This window comes from Myotis myotis, unplaced genomic scaffold, assembly GCF_014108235.1.
Source record: "Myotis myotis isolate mMyoMyo1 unplaced genomic scaffold, mMyoMyo1.p scaffold_m19_p_10, whole genome shotgun sequence".
NCBI classification, from domain to species: Eukaryota; Metazoa; Chordata; class Mammalia; order Chiroptera; family Vespertilionidae; genus Myotis; species Myotis myotis.
The window spans coordinates 23,088,677-23,115,056 of NW_023416314.1; the positions used below are offsets into that span (position 1 = coordinate 23,088,677).

At 37.7% G+C, this 26,380-nt stretch overlaps 1 protein-coding gene across 10 annotated transcripts in view; it reads right to left on the bottom strand.

Moving 5' to 3' along the window:
- Positions 1–26,380, bottom strand: part of CEP295 (centrosomal protein 295) — a 64,699-nt gene that overhangs the window by 25,513 nt on the left and 12,806 nt on the right. For 9 of the 10 annotated variants that reach the window (XR_004970338.1, XR_004970337.1, XM_036324704.1 and 6 more), the window contains 11 exons: positions 21,615–21,755; positions 19,026–19,209; positions 18,639–18,806; positions 15,634–15,855; positions 11,497–11,586; positions 11,222–11,325; positions 8,489–8,626; positions 6,268–6,365; positions 2,751–6,000; positions 1,316–1,460; positions 1,022–1,165 (listed from right to left, as the gene is read on the bottom strand). Coding sequence is in view for 8 of the 10 variants with exons in the window: in XM_036324704.1 (XP_036180597.1) it covers positions 1,022–1,165; positions 1,316–1,460; positions 2,751–6,000; positions 6,268–6,365; positions 8,489–8,626; positions 11,222–11,325; positions 11,497–11,586; positions 15,634–15,855; positions 18,639–18,806; positions 19,026–19,209; positions 21,615–21,755 (4,684 nt within the window). In the remaining 2 variants the exon portion in view is untranslated. The remainder of the gene's footprint in view (positions 1–1,021; positions 1,166–1,315; positions 1,461–2,750; positions 6,001–6,267; positions 6,366–8,488; positions 8,627–11,221; positions 11,326–11,496; positions 11,587–15,633; positions 15,856–18,638; positions 18,807–19,025; positions 19,210–21,614; positions 21,756–26,380) is intronic. The other variant, XM_036324706.1, reaches the window with a different exon arrangement.

The window sequence follows — 26,380 nt, forward strand, 5'->3', positions numbered from 1 at the left end:
TTTCTCTCTCTCTCTCCCTGATCTGTTCCATTCTCTCTGAAAATCAATGAAAAAAATACCCTCAGGTGAGGATTATTAAAAAAAAAAATTGCTCTCAATCTCTATTTTCTTTAATTCTTTTAGCCAGAAACAAAGATATAATCTTTTATGGCTGAAGACCAAAATAGCTAATACTAATAGAAATATTACCATGTACCTTTCTATTGACAAAGCTAATTTCTCCCTTAAAAAAAGGATTTACTTTGATAAATTTGATCAAGAAAACTATCTGGTGAATCTGAAATCTAAAAATAATCATAAAATTATAATAGGGCTATTTACTAATTATCTCCAAGAGGAATTTTTTAGATAATGGGATCTAGGAAGAAGTACAGTGCAGAAATATACCTAACTCTTCTTAAAGCCAGAATTTTAAGCATACCTATCCTATAAAAGTATAGGCACAATAAAGGTACTGAAGTAGAAAAGCAACAAGGGAAAAGAGAAAAAACTGAGTTATAGCCTAAAGAAACAGGTTTAGAAGGCAGACTTGAAAGAAAGCAGAGGGAAGCAAGTGTCAGAATATGGGATAGCGAAGAAATTTTGTCTATAGTAAACTGGTTTCCCCCCATATACTAGTACAAGAAGAAAATCAGTTACCTAATGCCACACTTTTTTTTTCCCCATTGATTTTTAGAGAAAGTGAAAGAGAGAGGGAGAGAGAGAAGTATCGATGTGAGAGAAACACATGCACACGCCCTGATCAGGGCCTGGGCCGAGGAGGAACCTGCAAGTGAGGTATGTGCCCTTGACCGGAATTGAACCCAGGACCTTTTGGTCCACAAGCTGACGCTCTATCCACTGAGCCAAACTGGCTAGGGACCTAATGCCACATTTAAGACCAAATTTTATATACTATTTATAGAAATCATTCTTTTCTTTCCAGAAGTTCTCACAGCCAGGCTTCTTCAACAAAAAATTAGCATCCTGAAAAAACTGTCAAATTATTACAAAACCTTATTTTATCAAACCATCTGTTTACCTAGTATAGAAGGTCTGCCACTTGCCGGTGATTCTACCTCTTGTATCGCACTAAGTTCATGTTGGTTCAAGTCCAATCCACATTTAACTTTTGCTACAGGTGGCTTTGAGGCTCTCCTACCCAGTTCTTTGTTCAGATGCTCACCTAATAAGTCAATGATAAATTTATGACAATCTATTAACATACTGCAAAGTTCTCTTTAATCAGCAAGTTGCAGGAAGTGAAAGCAAAGAATAATCAGTGGAATAATTACAATAAAACCCAATTACCTTACTACTCTGCTTGGTTACTTACCTTCTGAAAACAGCTGATTATCATCAGAGTTGCTCCTGTCTACAGAACTAATCTTTTCATGATCACCTCTTGCTTGGTCTTGGAAATAAGGAAGCCTCTCTCTGAGCATCTGGTGTAAGTCATTTTCAAGAGTGGGCTTGCTTGTCTGAAACAGTGGACAGATGATGGTGGGGATGACACAGGAGAAGGGATCATGGGAAGCATTCATTAGAATTATAACTCCCTCTTAAATTAGAACCTCAACCAAATAGACAGTTCCATCAATCACACTATTACAATTTTTTTCCATAGATAAAAATAAGCAAGGTCTCTACTACTGAAAGGGTGATATATTTCTATTGGGAAGAATAACCACTCACAGCCTTCAACCTAAAACAGCCTGCATTGTACATTTCAATAAGAGACTATTTTCTTGAGTATCTCACTCGGGTTTGTTTTCCCATTACTTTTCCTTTAAATGACTAGTAAATCCCTAGAACTCAAATTCTCATAAACTCAACTGAAGCTTCTTTTGAACATCAAAGATTTATAGAATTCTACTTAGGCTAAATCATAAATTTAGGAAATAGCCTTTTAAAGTAAAATGGACACATTCACATTTAGGAGAATATACTCTTATCTCCCATATAGAGAAACTATGAATGTTTGAGTGACCATTTCAGAGTCTTCTCTATAATTCTGTGACAAGAAGCAGGTCCAGCTGTCCATCAGCCTAAAACCATGACAATTTTGCAACAGGCATTAATAAAGAGGGGACTGATTTTAATTCACATACAAATGTCAACAACATGCTAACAGAAAGCACAAGGTCTGCTATTTGTAGAAGAGAAATTCTAATTGGTTATTTCATAATTTAATCTTCTTATGGTAAGTTCAAAATCCTTTATAACAAAAAGTTCAAAACCCTTTATAACAAAACTTCAAATGACAATCTACACTTTTTTGAAAAAGTGTTTGCATTTGCTCTAGCTGGTTTGTCTCAGTGGATAGAGTATTGGCCTGCAGATTGAAGGGTCCTGGGTTTGATTCTAGTCAAGGGCACATGCCTGGGTTGGGGGCTCGATCCCCAGGAGGGGGTGTGCAGGAGGCAGCCAATCAATGATTCTCTCTCATCACTGATGTTTCTATCTCTCTCCCCCTCTTCCTTCCTCTCTAAGTAAAAATATACATTTTTAAAAAGTATTTGCATTTGGTTGTATCAAACTACTGGCTGAAATTAGATGGGTTTCACTTAACTATTAACCTCATAAACACCATGCGAAGTAGTGTTTATGTTTTAATTTCCATATTAAGGTAGAAAATTAAAGCACTCAAGCTCAAACTGCTTATTCTTAATAACTAAGATCTTATTCAGGCCTAAGATGAAAACATTTAGCTTATCTGAGTTGGGTTAACGCCACTGTTTAATTCTTAAGTACTCAAGTTTAATACATACCTGACTGTCTTTAAGGAAATCCTTCAAGGTCTCTTGGTGTTTCTGTATCTGCTGCTGCAATGTGGTTTGTCTTTGTACTAGCAGTTCTTCTTGGGCTTTTTGGCTACAATGCAAAACTTCTCTTTGTAGATCCAACTGCTTCTGAGGTCCCAAGTTATGTTGCTGAGCTAAGTTAGACTGTGAAAAACTTAAAAGTCTACCTTGAAATTTTGGGATCACAGAATCGCTTAAAGAAACTGTATGTTCATTCCTGGATGAATCTGATTCACAAATGTCTTTATATTTAACTTCAGCAAAAGGTAGTGAAAGAAATGAATGTTCTCTTTCCTTGGGTAGACATAAAGAAGGAATAGTGTTCTCAGACGATTCACTTTCAATCAACTTACTTCTTCTGGTTAAAAGTTGTTCCTCCTGGGCCTTCTCATCAGAGGGCACCATTTCCTTTTGCAAGTCCAAGTGTGCTGTCAAATCAACTTGCTGAGGCAGACTAGGTTGTGAGAAACTTAAAAGCCTATCCTGTGATCTGGTTGGCAAAGAATTCTGGATTCTTTCAGAGTCAACAGGCAGTGCTACCTGGGATAAGGTTAAAGAGGAGCTAACCTGTTCAGATAATACCCCTTTCTCCAATTTACTTAGTCTTTGCGAAAGCAATTCTTCTTGGGCTTCCTGCCTAAATCGAATGGCTTCCCTTTGTAGATCTAATTGCTGCTGAAGTACCATCAAATCATGATGGTGAGGTTGAATAAAATGCTCAGAAGATAACTTTTCCTCAAATTTATTTTGTCTGGGCAATATAAGCTCAGGTAAAACAGACTGTGATAAACCCAAAAGACTAGCAGGCAATCTTGGTATCTCAGAATGACTTGAGGGGGCTGTATTATCACTCTCAGTTGGGCAAGGTTCTTGGATTCTATCAGATTCAGTTAGAGGTAATGAAGCAAATGAATATTGCACCCTTAGGGGTAAGAAGGAAGAGGTGCCATCCTGCTCAACAGATATTCCTTCCCTCCACTGACTCTGTTCATGTTCTTCCTGGGCTTTCTGTCTAGACTGGACAATGGCTTCCCTTTGTGCTGCTAACCGTTCTTGAAGTGCCTTCAAATTATCTTGTTGAGGATGGATAAGCTGTGATATCTTCGAAAGCCTATCTTGCAATTCTGGGATCTGAAAATGGCTTGAAGGAATTTTACCATCCCTCTCTGTTGAAAGAGGTTCCTGGGTTTTACCATATTCAGAAGGTACTGAAGCAAATGAAAGGTGTCCTAACTGTGGTACAAATGAGGAGGAACCAGTTTGTTCAGAAGATGGATTTCCTTGGGTTTTTTGGCTAACACGAAGGGCCTCCTGTGTGTCTAGCCATTCTTGGTGTTCCTCTAAATGACCCTGTGAAAATCTCAGAAATCTTTCCTGAAACCTTGGGGTCTTAGAATGGCTTAAGGGACCTGCACTGTCACTTGACAAAAATTCCCGGCATCTTTCAGATTCAGCTACTTGGGATAGGGATAAAGAGGTGTCAGTCTGCTCAGAAGAAATTCCTTTTTTAAATTCACTTTGGAGTGCTGTCAAATTTTCTTGCTGTGGCAGGCTATGCTGTGGAGAACTGAAAGGCTCATCCTGAAATGTTAGGATTACCGAGTGACTTGTGGGAACAGCACTTTCCTTCTCAGACAAATAAGGATTCTCAATTCTTCTGGGCTCTGTTTTAGCAGAAGCTTGCAACGCAACTGAACGTTGAGCACCCATTGGTGGGAATGAAGAACTCATCTGTCCAGACTTACTGTCTCTTAAATCCCTTTGTCTATGTGAAAGTAATTCCATCTGGGCTTCATGCCTCGCCTGAAGAGCATCCCTCTGTGCAGTCAGTTGTTCTTGGAGCAACTTCAAACTATTGTGCAAAGGCAGGAACTGTTGCAGGAAACTCAAAGAGCCATCCTGAGATTTGGGGATTTCAGATTGGGTTGAAAGAAGTCTCTCCTCATTTTTAGATGAACACGGCTCCCAGATTTTTCCAGACTGAGTACCAGCAGAAACGAATGGAGGAAATGTATGCTGAGCTACCTGAGAGGGGAGAGAAGGTGGCTCAGTCTGTTCAGACCATACTCTTCCACCCAGCTCACCCTGTTTATGTACAGGTAATACTTCCTGGGCTTCCCGCCTGGCCTGAATGTTGTCTCTCTGAATATTTAACTGTTCGTGAAGAAATTTTAAATTTTCTTGCTGTGATAAGATAGACTGTGAAAAACCCAAAAGCCTATCCTGAAGTTGTGGGACCCCAGGATGGCCTGAGGAAACTGCAGTGTCAATCTTGGATGGAGAAGGTTCCTGGATTCTCCCTGATTCAGCTTTGGCAGAAGGCAGTGAAGCAAACGAATCCATAGGTACCAATGGAAGGAATATAGAGGTGCCGGTTTGCCCTTCCAAGTCTTTTTGTTTGCCCAAAAGCAATTGTTCCTGGGCTTCCTGTCTGGACCGAAGAACTTCCTTCTGTAGGTCTAACTGCTCTTGGAGAAGCTTCAAATGACCTTTCTGGGCTGTGATGTTCTCTGAGGATGGGAAAGACTCATCCTGCATTTGGCTGATTACAGAGTGGCTTACAGAAACTGTACCTTTGCTCATAGCTGAAAAGGGTTCCTGGATTTTTCCAGATTCAACTTTAGTAGGCAGAGATATAAAAGAATGCTCAGCTAACAGTGGTAGGAATAAAGAAGGTTCCCTTGGCTTAGAAGCTGTATTTTCATTATTCTCTGAGAACATCTGCTGGGACTCTAAAGTTCCAGCTACTTCATTAGCATGCTGCAATATTAGTGGCCCATCATGTGATAAAGTCCTTGAAAGTATATGAGAATCTTTAGGAACTGATTTATAGTCTCTCTGCTGTGTTTCAGTCTGTGAAAATTGCTTTGGCTGTTCTTGTGATCCCAAACATTTCTTTGCTAAAACATTTGTTTCTGTTGTCCCTACCTGTCTTTGTGGAAAGCGGTTTTGCCTTGGAACCTGAAAATAATCTTGTTCTAATTGGGGGACCCGTGAGGGTTGTATAGGTTGATATCTATTAGGGCTCAATTTGGGTCTCTGACCTTGATCCCAAAGTTCTGATATAATAGTGGGTCTTTCATATTTCCGTAGTGGGGCTGATACAACAGAATCAGATATTGATGATGCAGCTGGAATGGATGGATACTTTCCTTTTAGCATAGTCTGATATTGGAGTAATTGTTTCCTGGCTGTTTCAACAGACTGTCTATGAAGCCTACCAAAAATGAACACAAAAACAAAACAAATAAATATTATTTTTTGATTAAAAAATACTCCATATTCTCAAGTGTGTATACATTAAATTCAATAGCAATCGAGGATGGGCCAGAATCATGGTGGAAAAGGAACTATGTTCATACTGCCCGTAGAGAAATCTATATGCTATAATTTTAAGGGAATCCCAATTAGATCTTCATTTAAATAATAAACCCGGAAGATGTAGCCACACACTAGAACACATGAATTGTACCCTAGCTAATACCTCTTTTGCTGTAAAAGCTGATGTTGATAGTTGCGAATCATCTGCCTATGACTATCTTCAGCAGTACTTATGGTGCATGATGCTTGAGAAGTTCCAACCTAATAAAAAACAAAGCTACTAATTAAAAGGCAAACCCAGAAACAAGTACTAAAGTATTTAATATGAACTGAAGTTCTATAATTAATTTGATATAGCTTTATTATTATTACTTTTTGAAATAAAAGATTGGTACTTCCACTATTAAGAAACAAAGTCATTTATCATTTTCTTTTAGTGCCAACCAAGTCCAAGAGTTCATCGTACCCATTACCTACAAATTATGGTCACATACACTGACACCATCTAGAACAGCGGTTCTCAACCTGTGGGTCGCAACCCCTTTGGGGGTCGAACGACCCTTTCACAGGGGTCGCCTAAGACCATCGGAAAACACATACATAATTACATACTGTTTTTGTGATTAATCACTATGCTTTAATTATGTTCAATTTGTAACAATGAAAATACATCCTGTATATCAGATATTTACATTACGATTCATAACAGTAGCAAAATTACAGTTATGAAGTAGCAACGAAAATAATTTTATGGTTGGGAGTCACCACAACATGAGGAACTGTATTAAAGGGTCATGGCATTAGGAAGGTTGAGAACCACTGCTCTAGAAGCTGAAAGATGAAAGCGTTTAGGTTTGTATAAACATATATATGAGCTTATATATACAACTTTATATATATATCTGTACATGATTAAAAGAAAAAAAATTATCAAAAAAGAATGAGAAATGCAAAAAAAAAAAAAAAAAAGAATGAGAAATGCATTTTACTTTTCTGAATGCTAAGATTTCTTATACTGTATGCCCATCCATTTTGCAGACCTTGATTTAACAGACTTTGGATTTTATGGACAAAATTTCCAGTCTGTATGTCATATGTGAACATTAAAACCTTGTTAATTTTTAAATGCTTTAAATCAAGATTTGCTTAAAGTTTACTTTTTATTATTAATCCACTGTTATTTTTAACAAATTTTTGCAAATATGCAATATGTTGAAAAAGACACTAGTAATTTTGCTGGCATAAATAAATATTACATAATTCTAACTATAGTCTACATATTTAAATCCAGGAGTCACCGCTCATAAACAATGTTCAGCAAATGATTGGCACGTGACCATATCACCTCGCTGTAACTCTAGCATGTCAAACTCGCGGCCCAAAACAAGTATTTTTTCGGCCCAGCCAATATAACGATATGTAAGAAACATTTTAATAAAAATTTCGTAACTTTTAAAAATATTCTGTTATATATAATTATTAATGAACTACAATATTCGCTAATGACTGATTGCTATAATCGTGTTGAATGCCATTTCCCCTATGCGCCTTATGCACAGGTGCACCATTTCTCTCCACTAATACTAGCAGCGAATATTTTAGCAGCCGATGGCCACGTCGTCTTGAACTGGCTTGTTTGGTGAGTGCAACAGGAAATACTTTGCTTTCAGAGAACAAGAAAAATAGGTTTATTTGCATTACGCTTATTAATTTGTGTAGATAGTGTCTGGTAAGTTAATGTTCAAGAAAAAATATTAAATTTTTATTAAAATGCTCTATTATTTTATGTTAATGATTACTCATTTATTTCAGCCCTTTGTATTCAGCATGTCTTTATTGAAATAAACCTATGTTTCTATGAAAATTGAAGCTATTGCTTTTTTGCGGCCCACATAACCTTAAACTTTGTTTATTTGGCCCGTGTTAGCCTTTGAGCTTGACATGCTTGCTGTAACTGGTTGTGTTGTCTCGTGGGGTGACTATCTGTAGCAGTTTAAATGCAGGCGGCCGCCAATGTTCCCACGTGTGCTAAGCCACACCCCAGCCGTGTACACTTTATACTTGAGGTGACTGGTGAATGCATGTATTTACTAGACCTTTCCAGTATAAATTTAAAATTATAGTAATACATATAGAAAACTTTCCTGTGAAATTAAATTTTTCATACATAATTTACAGAAACGTGTCTAATAAGTAAAAACAGGTAAAATAATTAATTTGTTAATTTTTTAACATATGCATTGGGAAAACCTACTTTATTATACAACAGACTTTTGGCTTTAGCAGAAACCCCCTCACCCGAATAAGTCCATTATATTGAGGTTTTATTATATTTCCTTATCCCCCAGTGGTCTATGTAGGGATGAGATTTCCCCGCATCCTACCTCAGTCTGGTGAGGTTGTTTTCTTTTTTCTTCTTCCAGCTGAGCCCTGAAGCAATCAGATTCTAATCTTAACTTCTGTTGTTCAATTTGTTCAAGTAATTCCAATTGCTTTTGCTTCTGCTCTTCTATTTCCATTATCTAGGTAAAAAAAAACCACACACACAAGGAAAAACACAAAACTGTGGATCTATTAACAACAAACTCACACAAAAGAAAAGTTTATAGAATGAATTACATTGAAAAGGAAACAGGTATTATCACCAACAGTACCAATTATCCCAGAAGATTATCTGTTATTGTGCTGCTGTCGGGGGCAAGGGGGAAGGGAGTGAAGGATGGGAAAAGGAGGAAAAGAGAAAAAGGGAAAAAAATTAAAAAGAGGCAGAAAGAAAACAACAACACATTAATGATTTCTATTTCCTGGAAGCACAGGGAAGCCATGATCATCACTGAAGCCCCACCTCCAGAGAAGGCCAAATTCTGTGTCCACATCGTTAATTTCACAACGTACTAAGTAAAAAATGACAAAGGTATTAAATGTCAAGGCCTCCCCAAACACTTTGATTTCTGAGGCATACCCATAGAAGAATGCAGTTATTTAGAACCCAAATAGCAATACAATGATAAACACTGTCAGGCAGGAAACAGAGTTGGCCAATGGCACATGGATGACACCTGGACTATAAGGTTAAACCAATATACACACAGATCCAAGTGAAAAGAATGGATGTCAGAGTGACCAAGTTTCATGAGGACAGGGACTGGGCTAACCTGGTTGCCTGCTAAATCCAGCATCTAGTCAAGTCCCTGATACATATGTAATACATAGTAAATATTTACTGATTAAGTAAAAAAATGAATGTGAAGTTTTATTAAGAGGAACACTTTTATTAGAGATAATAAAAGATGATCTTGTTTTCAAAACAAAAACTGTCTCAATCCGAAACTTTACCTATTTTTAGTCAGGCAACAGTTAAAAATTAATGAGGCTATAGCAAGTTCCTGTCTTCATGTTCTTACTTTCCCTCAGAGTAGGAACCACTGAATTTAGCTGTTTACAGTACTGTAGTACCTCTAGAACAGCATTATCAATATAAAAGTCACTAGCTACATGTGACTAGGTAAGTGAATTCAAACTAAGTAAAAATTAAAATTCAGTTCCTCATTACACTAGTAATATTTCAAGTATTTTATAGCCCATGTAGCTAGCAGTTACATGGACACAGATATAGAACATTTCCATTACCACATAAAGTTCTATTGGACATTAATGCTTTAGAATACTGATTAAATAAACAAGTATCTGAGAAGAAATACTGGCTCAGAACTTAACTGTATAGCTGTATTTTTATAAAAACTATATAAACTGACTGACTTAGTAACAACCAGCTTCTTTCAAGGTAATTTATATTAAAAATAAATATTTTGCCCTAGCCAGTTTGGCTCAATGGATAGAGTATCGGCCCGGGGACTGAAGGGCCCTGGGTTCGATTCCAGTCAAGGGCACATACCTCGGTTGTAGGTTCGCTGACCCTGGTTAGGGTGTGTGCAAGAGGCAACCAATCTATGTGTCTCTCTCACATCGATGTTTCTGTCTCCCTCTCCCTTCCACTCTCTTTAAAAATCAATGGAAAAATATGCTCGGCTGAGGATCAAAATAAATAAATAAATAAATAAAGGAAAAGCTGTGTTGAGACTGAATATTGAATGTCATATGTAATTGACAAATTAAAACAAATAAACCAACCAAAAAAATCTTAAATAAATAAATAAATAAGATCTTTTACTAAAGTATATGGAACCAAAATTATTGATAAGAAGGTTGAATTTAGCCGAAACCGGTTTGGCTCAGTGGATAGAGCGTCGGCCTGCAGACTGAAAGGTCCCAGGTTCGATTCCGGTCAAGGGCATGTACCTGGGTTGCGGGCACATCCCCAGTGGGAGATGTGCAGGAGGCAGCTGATTGATGTTTCTCTCTCATCGATGTTTCTAACTCTCTATCCCTCTCCCTTCCTCTCTGTAAAAAAATCAATAAAATATATATTAAAAAAAAAAAAAAAAGAAGGTTGAATTTAAATTTTTCTTCTGAAATAATATATTTTTTTTAAATATATTTTATTGATTTTTTACAGAGAGGAAGGGAGAGGGATAGAGAATTAGAAACATCGATGAGAGAGTAACATCGATCAGCTGCCTCCTGCACATCTCCTACTGGGGATGTGCCCACAACCCAGGTACATGCCCTTGACCGGAATCGAACCTGGGACCTTTCAGTCTGCAAGCCGACGCTCTATCCACTGAGCCAAACCGGTTTTGGCTTCTGAAATACTATTTTTCAAAAAATCTTTAAAATTACAAAGCCCAGGCAAATGTCCAATATTATGACAGGGATCCATTTATTCCACAAATATTTATTGAACACTTATTATGCATAAAGCACTGTACCAGAAATTCTGTAGAATAAAATACATTTTTAAAAGTCTCCAACTTTAAAAACAAATACATTTTATAGGAAAGATATTTACAAAAGTATAAAATGCGAAGCAGAAGTCATAAGGGTAAAATGAATAGTACATGTGAAGATGAAGTGCCTTCTATCAGCTGAATGTGTAAGTCAAGGTAGAATAAATGGTATCAAATGTAGCCAGATATTAAGACAAATTTCACTGGTCAAACAAAATTATAGTACCAAGGGGAAGAACAAAACCTTTAATAACAAAAATTTCAAATTACCTGTTTCTGTCTTGCTGCCATTCTAATTCTGGTTGCTTCCTCTTGAGGATGGAGTAGAACTGAACTCTGAGCTACAGCTGTGATTGTTTGGGTCTCATTTATTTCTAAGAGGATTCCCAAAACAAAAATTAGTTTTAATAATTTAGAATTTTGATACTACTCTAATGCTCTTTATTCATTCATTTCATGAAGTTTTATTAGGAAAAAGATTTGAAGAACAAGCAAGTTTAATTTGAGGATGTAAATTTAAAAAGGATGTAAATTAAAAAAAATACCTTGTTCCTTTTTAGAGTCTGCATCACATGAAATTGGTTGATCTTCACTAGTGAGTGGTCCAGAGTCAACTGTTAGCATATCACTTTCAACTATAATAAATACATTATTATGAACATATTATCACTGTTTTGTTTTTTTTTAAAATATATTTTATTGATTTTCTACAGAGAGGAAGGAAGAGAGATAGAGAGTTAGAAACACCGATGAGAGAGAAACATCGATAAGCTGGCTCCTGCACATCTCCTACTGGGGACGTGCCCGCAACCCAGGTACACGCCCTTGACCGGAATCGAACCTGGGACCTTTCAGTCTGCAGGCCGACGCTCTATCTACTGAGCCAAACCGGTTTCGGCATATTATCACTGTTAATCTTAAATCTGAACAAAATAACAAAACTCTGCACTCAGATTAACAATTCATCTTGGTCCACCTGAATGTCTTATTTAAGATCCAGTCACCTTCCAGATGACCACATATTTTATATATTAAACTTGGGCCTAGCCCAGCCAGCGTGGCTCAGTGGTTGAACATTGACCTATAAACCAGGAGGTCCTGGTTCGATTTCTGGTCAGGGCATAGGCCTGGTTTTTGGGCTCAATCCCCAGTGTGGGGTGTTCAGGAGGCAGCCGATCAGGGATTCTCTCTCATCATTGATGTTTTTCTCTCTCCCACCCCCTTCCTCTCTGAAATCAATAAAAATATAAAAATAACAAAAGCCCAGCCAGCATGGCTCAGTGGTTGAGTGTCAACCCATGAACTAGGACAGTGATGGCGAACCTTTTGAGCTCAGTGTGTCAGCATTTTGAAAAACCCTAACTTAACTCTGGTGCTGTGTCACATATAGAAATTTTTTGATATTTGCAACCATAGTAAAACAAAGACTTATATTTTTGATATTTATTTTATATATTTAAATGCCATTTAACAAAGAAAAATCAACCAAAAAAATGAGTTCACGTGTCACCTCTGACACGTGTGTCATAGGTTCGCCATCACTGAACTAGGAAGTCATGGTTCAATTCCAGGTCAGGGCACATGCCCGGTTGCAGGCATGATCCCCAGTGATGGGCATGTAGGAAGCAGCCAACCAATAATTCTCTCTCATCATTGATGTTTCTCTCTTTTTCTCTCCTTCTCCCCCTCTCCCTTCCTCTCTGAAATCAATAAAAATATATTTAAAATCAAAACCAACAGAAAACCTTGAGCCTAATATAAGGAGACAGATGGAAGACTGAAATTGTAAACAAAAAGGAAAAAATGAAGAACCATTAAGAAGGCATGCTGACAGCTTCAAACACAATGGAAAAGCATAAAATAAGCAAGACACCAAAGTTTAAGCAGAAGCTAAAGAAATTTAAAAGTATCTTTGAGATATTTAGATGTTATGATTTTTATTATTTATGAAACCAGAGCAGAGAAGAAAGTTAAGGCAATCATATCAGGGTAGCCAGAAACTCTGCATTAAATATTCACTCATTCATGCACTTATTCATTCAGTGCCTACTTAAGTGTTGCATGTTAGGGACACTGTGGTAAATAAGAAATGGCCTTAAAAAAGAAAGAAAGAAAAGAAATGGCTTTAAGGAGGTTTTACAGGGTGAGTGGGGACAGAAACATTATGTAAGTATCCTAAAAAAAAGATAAAATTAGAACCTATGGTAAGTACTATATAAGAAAAACAAAGGGTTCTGCAAGAGTATTACAGATGGGATTTCTCTTAGGAAATGACACTTAAGCAGACACTTGAAAGTTAAGGAAGAATCAGCCAGGTAAGCCGGTATTAACACCCTGTGAGGATAAAAACAACTTGGCACATTCAGGAAACTGAATGAGGATCAAATGGGTGTAAATAAGGGGGAAAGTGAAGCAAGACGAGGCTAGAGAAAGGCTACTCATACGAGGCCTTTTTCAAAATTGAGATGAAAAAGGCCCCTTTTATTGCAACTTTGTTGGCCACTCCTTTGTACTGCCTTTGCTGTTCTCTAGCCATCTTCTAAATGCTGGAGTCCCTCAGAGGGTCTTAGAAGCCCTCGTTTCACTGAATTCTCTAATTCTTTAATCATCATATGTATGTCTAACTTCCGAACTTACCTCTCTTGCTTTAAGCTATTCATTTAACTGAGTATTAACGGAGCATCATTAAATATTAACGGAGCATCTTCTATGTACAAGGCACTAGTCTATGCTCTGGGATTTAGCAATGAACAAACTCAAGTTCTTATCCTCATGGAGATGACATTGTGGGATTGGAGATTGCTCAGGAAAAGTGTCAAGATAAGGAGCAAATAAGCAAAAGAGTAAATTTATGGTTCAGCAGATGTTGATGAGAGACACAGAGAAAAAACAGGTTAAAGGGATAGGGAGTAAAGGGAGTGTGGGTGGGGTGAGGGGCTGAACCTTGCCTTTTTGTATAGAGTGGTAAGAGAAGGCCTTACTGAGAAAGCATTATTGAGTCAATATCTGAAGTGAGAGTGAATCATTAAAATACCCAAGAGCACTCCAGTCAGAAAGACCAACTACAAATACTATGTGAGCCATGTCTGCTGTGTTAAGAATACCAAGGAAGCCAGTGCCTATGGTTGGGGAGGTGTAGAGAAAGAAGTCAGAGAGTGAGGATGAAAGAAATGACAGGGTAGGGGTGTGTGTGCAGCTCACATAAAGCTTTGATGCTACTGTAAGCACTTTGGTTTTTACTGAGTGAAACTGGCAGTTGTTGGAGGGCTTCCCCCAGAACAATGAGCTGATTTTAACAGGATGAGTCTGGGAAGAGACTATAGCAGGGTGGCAGAAAACGGAAAATAAAGGACCTGTTAAGGGTTTACTACAGGAAGCTACACTAGAGAATGAATATGGCTTAAACTAGAATGGAAGGTGGTGAGTAATGGCTGGACTTCGGATATATTTTGAGGGTAGGAGCACTAGGATTTGCTGATGATTCAGATGTAGGATGTAAAAGAGAGAAACCAGAATAACTAGCTTTTGGGCTCAAGCAAAAGAATTTTACTACCACCTATTGAAACATAGAGCACTGTAAGAAAAGCAGGTGCTGGGTGGAAGGGGATATCAAGAGTTCAGTTTTGGAAAAGTTTGACAAGGGAAGATGTCAAGTAGACATTTAAATGAGTGGAGTTCAAAGGAGAGACCAAGCCTAAAAAGACACCCTTGGAAATCATCAGTACATAGATGGTAATACAAAGTCATGACATTAGAGATGGACTAGGAAGTGTTGATATAAAGAGAAAAGATTTGAGAAACAAGCTTGGGGCAATGACTAGTGGTTGTAGAGATCAGGATAAGCAGCAAAGGAAACCATGGAGGAGGAGCCAGTGAGACAGGAAAACCAAAAGAGGGTGGGGTCAACAGGTCAAGTGAAGAAATGGTTTCCAGAAGGCTTCCTGTTGTACTTGGAATAAAATCCAAATATGGATGAATCACTACTCTTGGAAGCCTGGTAGCAAAATATTTCCATACAAATACAATCACATTTTTAAAAAAGACAGAAGACAAAATTCTAAGAATAAGCACATAATATAGTACACTCAAAAGCTGTTAACATGTTCATCTCCTTTGATTCTCTCAAGAGCTGTTCCTAAGGAAATGATTTAAAATAAGGCAAAGATTTTGCTAAAAGAATGCTCACTGCAGCACAAGAAGTACCAAGAAAAATTAGAAACAGCCTAAATGTCTCAACAAGAGAAAACCGGTTAATTTTGGTTCAATTATATTGGATATAATTGTAATATTACTACATTGAAAGTGGTCTGGAAGGAGATTCACTAGAGTTTTTTTGTTTTGTTTTGTTTTTTCACATTTATTGCCTTTAAGTAGCAGCAATATGGGCTCTAAAACATTTTTTTTTTACCTCTATTCTTTGATTTTTCAGGAATGAGCATATATACATATTATCCTCACCTGAACATATGTTTTTATTGATTTTAGAGAGAGAGGGAGAGAGAAACATGGATCAGTTGCCTCCTGTATTGCGCCCCAAATGGGAATTGAACCCACAACCTTTTTGGTATAAGGGACATTGCTCCAATCCACTGAGCCACTGTGCCAGGGCAGGAATGAACATATTTTTAAGTAACTTAGAAAGGGTGTATGGACTACAAAATGAGACTACTGGACAGACACACCTTGTTCCTGCCTAGAGGATAATGTTCCCTCTTCAATAGCAGTTGTTTCTGATTCAAATGTTGGTGCTTTACTCTCAGTTTCACTAACAGTCGTAGTCATTTCACTTTCATCCTCAGACATGGATTTAATTGTCCATAGAGATTTCTGGTTTCGAATCTTATTTAATAATTTTTTAAAAAGAATTTTTGAAGGGAGTTGCTGGGTCTTCATTGCCAAGGGAACTAAAAGAAAAGAAAAAACATTTATTCAGCATCTATTATATACCCAGTAAATTATCCTATCTTTATACTTATTTACTGCTACAACTACTAGTTAAAACAAAAGCACAACTTTATTTTCCTCACATTATTTATAATTTAACAGTATGTACAATGCTATTCAAACCCAATCACAATTTTATGACCAGGAATAATATTTTTAACTTAAATTTAATAAAGACACCAAAATTAAACTATTTTCCAACAAGCATCCATCACAAATTTGAAGCTGAAAACATATCAGTAACATGTTTATTCTGTTTGTAAATGAAGACAGAATGCATACTTCTTAACTTGTAAGATTAACTTTGAAAATATGTGTTGTAAGGTTCTATATGCTAGAGGAGGATACCAATTATGGTTCTGTACTTAGTAGCTACAGAGAAAAACATTAGCAGTTATACCTTGAAAGCAAATCAAGTGCTCCCAAAGGATTCCTGGTACTATCTGGGAAAATTTCTCCCACTTATCATTATAAAGAGATCCCTGTAGTTAAAAATTCTTAAGTTGTTTCCTCAAAACATCCTTCCATATGGGCTGATAGTACAATTCCAAAACTCAGTACAATACTAACAATTCTCTAAGGGGACAAAACTGTGTTTCCAATGCATAGTGTTCTGACGTAAGGAATAAAATTTAATAAATCTACAGAGGTTGAAAACTGGCAGACTATAATTTTATCTGACCTTTTCTTTAAACTTTCTTAGTCATAACTTACATGTACAGCACAGTGAACTTTACATTTATCTATATAACATCACCCAGATCATTATGTGAAACATTTCAAAAACTCCTTCATGCTCCTTCCAGTCAGTACACCCCTCAAGATAACCAATATGCTGCCTTGAGACCAGATTATTTTTGCCTGTTTTTCTCTTTAATTTTATATAAATATGGAATTACAATTAGGTATTTTATTTTTTTTATTTTATATATATTTTTATTGATTTTTTACAGAGAGGAAGGGAGAGAGATAGAGAGTTAGAAACATCGATGAGAGAGAAACATCGACCAGCTGCCTCCTGCACACTCCCTACTGGGGATGTGCCCGCAACCAAGGTACATGCCCTTGACCGGAATCGAACCTGGGACCCTTCAGTCCGCAAGCCAACGATCTATCCACCGAGCTAAACCGGTTTTGGCAAGGTATTTTATTTTTACCTGGCTTCTTTCACTCACCATTTAAAAACAACAGTATCCCTAGGTTCTTTTGAAAAATCAAGAGAATTGGCAAAACCCAACCAGCAATCCCAAATGGATCAGCAGTAGCTGAAAAGTGACTGTCCTTTTAGATATGGCAAACTGTGCAACTCTGACAAACCACCAATCTGAATGATATTCCCAATGAAAACAACTCAAAGAGCTGAAGGAAACAGTAAAGTATCTTCTTAAAGGCACTGCTGATCTGGCAAGAAAATAAAAGATTCTGCAGAGGCCAGAAATGAAATTTAAGTGGGAATTCTGGAAGACAAATGATGAGCCCAAAACCACCTTCTGAAGTTATGGCCAAACCACAATGACCTTACACTTTGGACAGTAGTGTGGGCCTAGGGACAGGGACAAAGCCTAGAGCCCTCACCCAAGGAGTTCAAGAGGAGATCCACATAAAGTTGGAAGCCTAAAGGGCTACCTACCCAGTGTAGAGTGGAAATGATGAGAAAGCCTGAGTGGTTTTGAACAAAGGCCATAGTAGTTAGGGGTAGGGGTAAAAAGAGGTCAAAATGAAGAGGACTTAGTCTTATAGCAGATATAGAGTAAAAGAGCGGGAGGTGTCAGAGGCAACCACTGGTCTATCTTGGACAACTGCAAACTATATCTATATATATAAAAGGCTAATATGCAAAGTGACCCCTCAGGAGTTCGACCAGGAGACCTGGAGTTTGATCGCTCGCTATGACGTGCGCTGACCAGGGGGCAGCGCGGAACGAAAGAAGGCCCCGGTCGGCAGTTGGAAGGCCCTATCAGCCCTGATTGCTGGCCAGGTCTAGGGACCCTACCTGTGCACAAATTTCGTGCACTGGGCCTCTAGTATATATAAAAAAGGCTAATATGCAAAGTGTCTCCTCAGGAGTTTGATCACTTGCTATGAGTGCGCTGACCACCAGGGGGCGGCGTGGAACAAAGGAAGGCCCCAGCTGGCAGCAGGCAGCCGGCAGCCGGAAGGCCCTGATAGGCCCAGATCACAGGCCAGGCTGAAGGACCTTACCTGTGCACGAATTTCGTGCACCGGGTCTCTAGTTTACTACAGAGGAGGAAGACAGGAAGACAAGGTTTCTGGACTAAAGAGAAGATGATCAATTTGCTGTTAAGATACTGAGTTTTAAGTACCCATGATAAGGTTTAGAATGGTGGAGACAGAGATGAAGTTTAGAAAAGAGATTTAAGGGTTTGCTATTTATTACACACTTAGTGTCTAGCTATAATTAACACAGTAGGATTTCTTTGGTGATTTGATGAAAGTCTAAAAAAAATGCTGACCTTTCAAATGAATTCAGAATTAAGCATCTAAACCAAGTAACTTAAAAATCTTCAGACTATATGTACATATGAATAAAAGAACTTTCCTCCTATATATATGAAAAGGATCATTAATAATGGAAATCTGTACATGCTGTTTCCTCCTTCCATCACTCCTATTCCCATTAAGCACTGTTTGCACTCAAATTAGACCACATTTTTCTGTTGGCAAATGATTAGCATTTTGTTCTATGAAACACTGTAATATTCAATTTTGAAGAAGTTTTTACCGTCTGCTTCACCAGGACATATTGTTTCAGCTTCTGTCACTGGAGGTTTTTCAGTTTCACCTAAATTTTCTTGTTCCATTGAAAGGTCCAGCTCTTCATCTTGGATCTGATCAGTCACAGTGGGCAAAGGTTCTGGTTCGAGGTGCAAAATCAGGTTTCCTTTCACCTCTCAATAAAGAAATACAGAGATATGTTTCCATTCCAAAATGACTAAAAAGAACTTGAGCATAAAAATTTAAAGGCCATTACAGTTTCTAAGTCTAAAACATGAGGACCTCTTTCAAACGAACAACTCATTTCAAAATAAAAACTGCTTCATCAATGCAAACGCATTTTCCCACCAAGACATTTAAAGGCATCGTTGAAAGTTTATTGAAAATATCTTACTCCTGTCTGCATTGTACATGTCTTCAAAGGCAAATTCGAGCTCTCTCTGCCAGTCTTCTTTCATTTCACTGCGTTTGTATGGAAGTGCAACTAGTTGTGGTGGCATTCGTGCTACAGTCTGTCTCCTGCGTGCCAGGTCCTCTTGCTGTAGCTGTTTGAGTTCTTTCATTAGTTTTTCTTGATTCTTCAAGAATAAAAGAGATTTCATTAACAACAGCTTAGGGTATTAACAACACACTTAGGGTATTAATATTAACAGTGAGGGAAAAGTAGGGAAATCGTGAGGAACAGGGCCAGGGGTTCCCCTCCCTCCTCTACCATTTGTTATACCACAAAAAAGACATTGATTTATTCATTCAAAAATATTTACTAAATGTCAGATACCACTGATGTTAGAGATACAACCTCACCCCTAGAGCAGCAAACAGGGAATTAGTACTCTGTCATAAGGACTCTAAGGTGGTGGGTAGTACTGATTACACCACAAAGCTTCAAAGGTGTCTGCCAGTTACAGTTCTCCTTTCTCAGGACAGGCATGCAGGTAGGCTCTGTCTAATAGGCTCTCTGTAAGTGCCACGACTCCTGCAGTGCACTCTGTACCAGTTCTCCTCGCAGACAGCAGCATATACCAGTCTCCGGTAGGCACCAGGACCCAGAGCGACTGTGGTTTAACAGATGATACTTATTATATCATACTCTTGGAATCACCATGATTAAAGGAGATTTATATGTATCTCTTTAAGCTTAGAGTCTGGCTAATTTGGAAATTTAAGCAGGAGTTTCAGTGAGGTTATCTAACAGGATTTTGGTGGTGGAGGCTAGGGAGGGAGCATAAGAGAAGACTTCTGATTCCTTGGGATGAGGATTTAGCCCGATAAAAGTGGGTGAAGGAGAAGGCATATAAGAAAGAAGTAACAACTACAGTACAAAGGTATGGAAATGAAGGCACAGGGTATACAGAAAAAGTACACTATTCATTATAGATAGGACATACAAGTAGAGGGCAGGGGTATTCAAGGAAAAAAGATAAAGTTGAAAGGGCAAGTAGCGGCCAAACACTAGTTATAACAGACACTAGACACCAGCAGGAAATACGGTCCCAGGGCACAATGGTATTTACAGCAAAAAGGTTCAGACAGGGGGAAGGAAACACTCTAGTAGTAATGAGATTGCATAGTTTGATGACATTTTTGTGTAAGAGACACTAAGTCTGAAAAAAGGTGGACAGCCTGTATAACAAAGTGTTTTTCAAGTGATTACATATACACACTACTTGTTCTTATATAAGTTTAAAGTATTTTGTCATTTGGAGATAAAATATCTCCAATTTTTTTGCCATGTCCTGAAAAAGAATCAAATTATGAAATCACTTCATTTACATTGTTTCAAATCACTAACTTCTTATTCAATTAACTTCAAATTTATTTGAATAAGTATACTATTCTTGGCTCGCTGAAAGCTTGGCATATTTTTCTACTTGAATTATTTATAATATCTACCACCACCAATGATAAAATTACTGTGAGCTTATGAAATTCCAGGCACAATCCCAGGGGCTTCACTCAATTCATTTAATCCTCACAAAACAGATCATGAAACAGAACTCAGAAAGCTTAGGTAACCTGCCTGAGATCAAAGAGCGAAGGAGTAAAGGGACAAAAATCTAGGCCGACTATGGAGTCTACTTACTTCACTACCAGACATTATTGATTTATGGAGGAGTGCTCAGTTTACGATGCTTTCACGATTTTTTCTATAGGTTTAGGCCTTAGATAGACTGATACTAATTCAGACATTCAGTTATTTTAGTCATAACTTATTTCCAGTTTATAACAGCTAAAAATTTAAGGGAGAAGGTAATAATTCAGTTCAAACTATACAAATGAACTTTAATAAGATAGGCATTTTGCCAATGTCACCCCAATAAATTCAATTTTAAAAAGAGACAGGCATTTATTCCTCACAGAAGCACTTAAAAAACTTCCTCAGATAAGCATTTAAAACATCTAAATGCATGCGTCAAATTCAGAACATAAATTCAGACTTCTAAAAAGATTAGTCATTTCTATGCTGTTTCAAGAATAAACACTTGCTGACAACTGTGAAGCTGAAACTATGAAGCCAGTTTCCATTATACATATTCTGCAGTTCTGCAACAACCACCTTTTCAAAGCTGCTTGACAACAGGGTCATGACTCCACCTTTGAATCAACACTCTGAGAAGCCAACAAGTGCTCTGCTCAACAAATATTTAATGAGTTGAATTCTAGAATTTAGAGAGCACAAATTAGAAAAGTGATTAATTTCTTCTCAGGCTATTTTCGAATTGATTAAAATATTTAACTTTTAATAAATTCATCATTAGTAAACATTTTAGAACAGCAATATACTATTAGTGAGAATAGCTTCACCCAACCTGAATTTGAAACAAGAGGTAAAAGAAAGTGGGGAAATTTGAAATCATATGACTCAGAGGCTATATTTTCACATTCCTCACACCTCCTTACTTTGAGCCCATCCACTCATCAGTTCTGCAATGCTATTGGTTAAGTCTGTCAGTAGTGGTCACAGTGAGAATGTAATTCTTACTTGAGCCAAATGGATCTTTTTCATTGCTTGGAAACCCCGTACATGTGCCTTTTCAGTCTGCTCCATTCTCTCTTTCTCTGCTTGTTTTTGTACTTCTTCCAGTCTTTTAGCTTCTTCTTCAGCAGCCAAATGAGGATCTGGCTAGCAGTCAATCAGTAACATTTTAGGCAATTTAAAAGTGTAAAACAAACCAATAATTAAAAAAACAACTTTAAAAGCATGTTTTACTACTTAAATAAAATAAAATGATAAGCCCTAGCAGGTTTGGCTCAGCGGATAGAGCATCAGCCTACGGACTGAAGGGTCCCAGGTTCGATTCCAGTCAAGGGCACATGCCTGGGTTGGGGGCTCAATCCCCAGTAGGGGGTGTGCAGGAGGCAGCCAATCGATGATTCTCTCTCATCATTGATGTTTCTATCTCTCCCTTTCTCTTCCTCTTTGAAATCAATAAAAAATATTTTTTAAAAAATTAAATGATAGGAGTTGAATGCCCATAGCATGTATCTATGACAAAGATGAAATTGTTACTGTAAAGTTTTACAAGTTGTTAATTTCAAGCCAGATTACACTATAGCAGTGATTTTCAACTGGTGTGCCACAAGAATTTTCAAAACATTCAATACCTAACTATTTATTTAGTCAAGAGCTCTGACCTCTTTTCCTTACATTGGAAAAAAAAAGACAACAGCCAACACACAATAGCTGTCCGGTGTGAATGAATCAAAATTATACTTATTTCTTTTTTTGCCAGATCGCAAAAAATGTAATATATTTTTTGATGTGCCACAGAATTTTAGTAATTAGGTTATGTGTGTCATGAAAGAGGTTGAACATTGCTGCATTATACTTATCCAAACGCATTTCTCTATCATTTTTTGTTAAGTAGAGAAATCCCATTAAAACAACAAATGCTGAAAGGTAGTAGTAAAGAAACCACAAACATCAAAAATCATGTAAGTCATTTAGGAAAGCACCGAGATTTATTTTTGATTTTCAGCCAACATCTGCTGCTTGGCTTCAGCCTCAAGAAGACCAATTCACCAAAAACACCTACTTTAATATAATTTCTGGCTTCCTAGAACTTGCACATAACCAATGATTATGTGACTGTAGTTAGCCATCACATTCATTAACATAACAATAATACTAAAGAGGGGGAGAGGCACATAACCTGGATTCTTATATCTGAATATTCATTTTCAAATCTTGGTAAACATTCCAAATGTAATCATAATAAAAGTCTTCTATGTATTTTATATGTTGAAATTGTATTTGTCAGTTGAAATAATTAATGATGAACATGAAAACTATATATATAAAAGCCTAAGCAACCGGTTGACCAGTAGCTACAATGCTCACTGCCAACCGGGGGCAGACACTCAATGCAGGAGCTGCCCCCTGGTGGTCAGTGCGCTCCCACAGCGGGAGCACCACTCAGCTAACCAATGGGCACCAGACGCTGGGCTCATGGCTGGCGAGTGCAATTGCAGTGCATGAGCCTCTCCCACAGACACTCCCCTGCGTTCCCTTCCCCATCGGGACCGGGATTGGTACTGACTGGGAGCGAGCCCATGCCCCCACTTGGTCATGGGCATGCTGGTATCGCCCTAGGATGGGTGCACGGAAACCACAGCGGAGTGGCAGCAAGCCTACTGAGCAGTGGCAGCAGCAGGTGCAGCGGAACCAGGATGAGCGGGAGTGGCATTGTGCTCAGCCTGGGCTCAGGCTCCTCTCTGGCTGCCTGCCACTTTGCATACTACTACACCCCTTGGGGGATGTAGAACTGCTGGTTTCAACTGATCCCCGCAGGCCAGGCCAAGGGACTCCACCGGTGCACAAACCCATGCACCGGGCTTCTAGTTAAGTATATATATAAAATTATTTAAAACTCTCAAACAGTGAAATAAATAGGGAAAGAGACTGACATTAAGATATTAAGAGTGCAATGTCCAAACAACTTTATAAAAAAATATTATGTAAGTCCTAGCTGGTTTGGCTCATGGATAGAATGTCAGCCTGCAGACTGAAGGGCCCCCAGTTTGATTCCAGCCAAGGGCACATGCCTGGGTTGTGGGCTCGATCCCCAGTAGGGGGCATGCAGGAAGCTGCCAATCAATGATTCTCGCTCATCATTGATGTTTCTATCTCTCCCTCTCCCTTCCTCTCTGAAATCAATAAAAAAATATATTAAAAAAGTAAGTTTCCAAATATAGAGATTAAAAATATATTTTAAATAAGTTAATTAAAAAAGTATCATATAACTTTTTTTTAATAATCCTCACCCAAGAATATTTTTCCATTGATTTTTAGAGAGAGTGAAAGGGAGAGGGAGAGACAGAGAGAAACAAGAATGTGAGAGAGACAAATTGATTGGTTGCCGCCAGCATGCCCCTGACCAGGGCCGGGAGCCTGCAAGGGAGGGATGTGCCCTTCCCCGAACCGAATGGGGGGCCCTTCAGTCCACAGGCCAATGCTCTATCCACTGAGCCAAACCAGCCAGGACAAAAATATAACTTTTGAGCCAATAAATATTTATGCAAATCTAAATACACCAGACAAAACAAGAAAGATTCTATTAAATCAAAATTGTATTTGCTATAAAATTATAGTGCATTAACATGCATAACATTATACAAAATAACCTTTACGGAACAGTATTTCATTCCATTTAGGCCATGAGGTTTAAGAAAAAAAGTTGTTTTGAAATTCTTCATACCATTTAAGGGTAAATTAAAAGCAAAATGTCAATTTTGATAAACCAAAATTTTAAGGGAGGGAAACTTTAAAATATACAACATTCATGATTAACATGTTAAGTCCAGACACAATGAGAAATATAAAGGATATAAAGAAAATAAAGTTAGAGAAAAATTAGGTAACCCCAACTTTTTGTTTGTTTGTTTGTTAATCCTCACCAGAGGATATTTTTTCCATTGACTTTTTAAAAAATATATTTTATTGATTTTTTTACAGAGAGGAAGGGAGAGGGATAGAGAGCTAGAAACATTGATGAGAGAGAAACATCGATCAGCCACCTTCCACACACCCACCACTACTGATGTGCCCGCAACCAAGGTACATGGCCTTGACTGGAATCGAACCTGGGACCCTTCAGTCTGCAGGCCAATGTTCCGTCCACCGAGCCAAAGTGGTCAGGGCTCCATTGACTTTTAAAGAGAGTGAGAGATGCCCTGCCTGTTTGGCTCAGTGGATGGGGCCTCGGCCTGTGAACTGAAGGGTCCCAAGTTCGATCCCAGCCAAGTGCACATGCCCAAGTTGCGGGCTTGATCCCTGATGGGGGGCATATAGGAGGCAGCTGATCAATCATGCTCTCTCATCATTAATGTTTCTGTCTCTCTCCCCACTCTCCCTTTCTCTCTGAAATCAATAAAAAAATATTTTTAAAAATAATGAAAAAATAAATAAATAAATAGAGTGGGAGAGAGGGAGGGGTGTACAGAGGGAGGAAGGAAGAAAGAGAGAGAGACATCAACATGGGAGAGACACATCGATTGGCTGCCTCCTGCACCCGCGCTGACGAGGGCCAGGTCGAACCTGCAACCCAGGTACATGCCTTGACCAGGAACTGAACCAGAGACCCTTTGGTGCATGGGCCACTGCTCTAACTACTGAACACACCGGCCAGGGCATGTACCCGGTTTTATTCTTACTGCCTAAACATCAAGAAATGATTTTACAAGAATGCTTTAGGGATATAATCCTTTATAGATTTGTGTCAGTGCAACAATTTTTTTACACTATAGCAGTGTTTACCAAGGGTCCCAGGTAAACACTACTTAATGTTTACCAAGATTTGAAAATGAATATTCAGATATAATGCAAAAATTTAAACAAAAATCTGGTTGAAATAATTATTCAGATTCCACTCAGTAGCTGAACTCAAAGATGTGTGAAATTTGCAAAAACTGAATCCCAAGCAAAAACTCATTTTAGAAAACGTTTCTAAAATTTTTTTTCATGAATTGTAATCTGCAGTGCATAAAATAAATATAAAATATGCTACTTCTGCATCTTGTACATTAGTCATTTAGAGAAATTTTTAAATTGATGAATTTAACTTTTCTGTTTTACTTGTCTGCAGACATTCCTGGGTCTCACAGTAACCAATATAATGGTTACAATAGAAAAAAATATTTTTAGAATGAAAGATCCATTTTTAAACTATGCAACTGTCAATGACAAAGGAAAAAATATCATGAAGGGCATCAGTAATTTAAGAATTTAGTTTAGTTGTGTATATAGAAAGTAAATGTAGCAAAACATAATTCAGAGAATTACTGGCTCCAGCAGGAATATAGCAGGCCACTTTCATCATTCTTCAGCCAAAGACAAATTTTGTGGCATATAAGAGTTTAGAATTAAGTTATCAGGATATTCAAACACCACATACTAGAAGCTCTTACATGTTAAAAAAGTTGACTGAACAAATAAAGTAGTTTATTTGCAAAAAGCTGATGAAGAAATATTATGTTTGCATTATTTACAGAAGAAATGGAACAATAGAAAAATGGTTAAATAAATTCTATGATTTAATATTAAGTACTTGTTAAATATCATGTTTTTAAAAGTGTATATGTTTATATAGAGAGACTATAATGAATTCATTAATGGATTAACTACATTTCCTTTTGGTGATGAAATCATGGGTGCTTTTCCTATCATTTAGGCTGGCATGTATAATTCCAAAATTTTCACAAAGAGCATATATTATTTTGATTAAAAAAGTTTTAAGATTTGCTATTTTA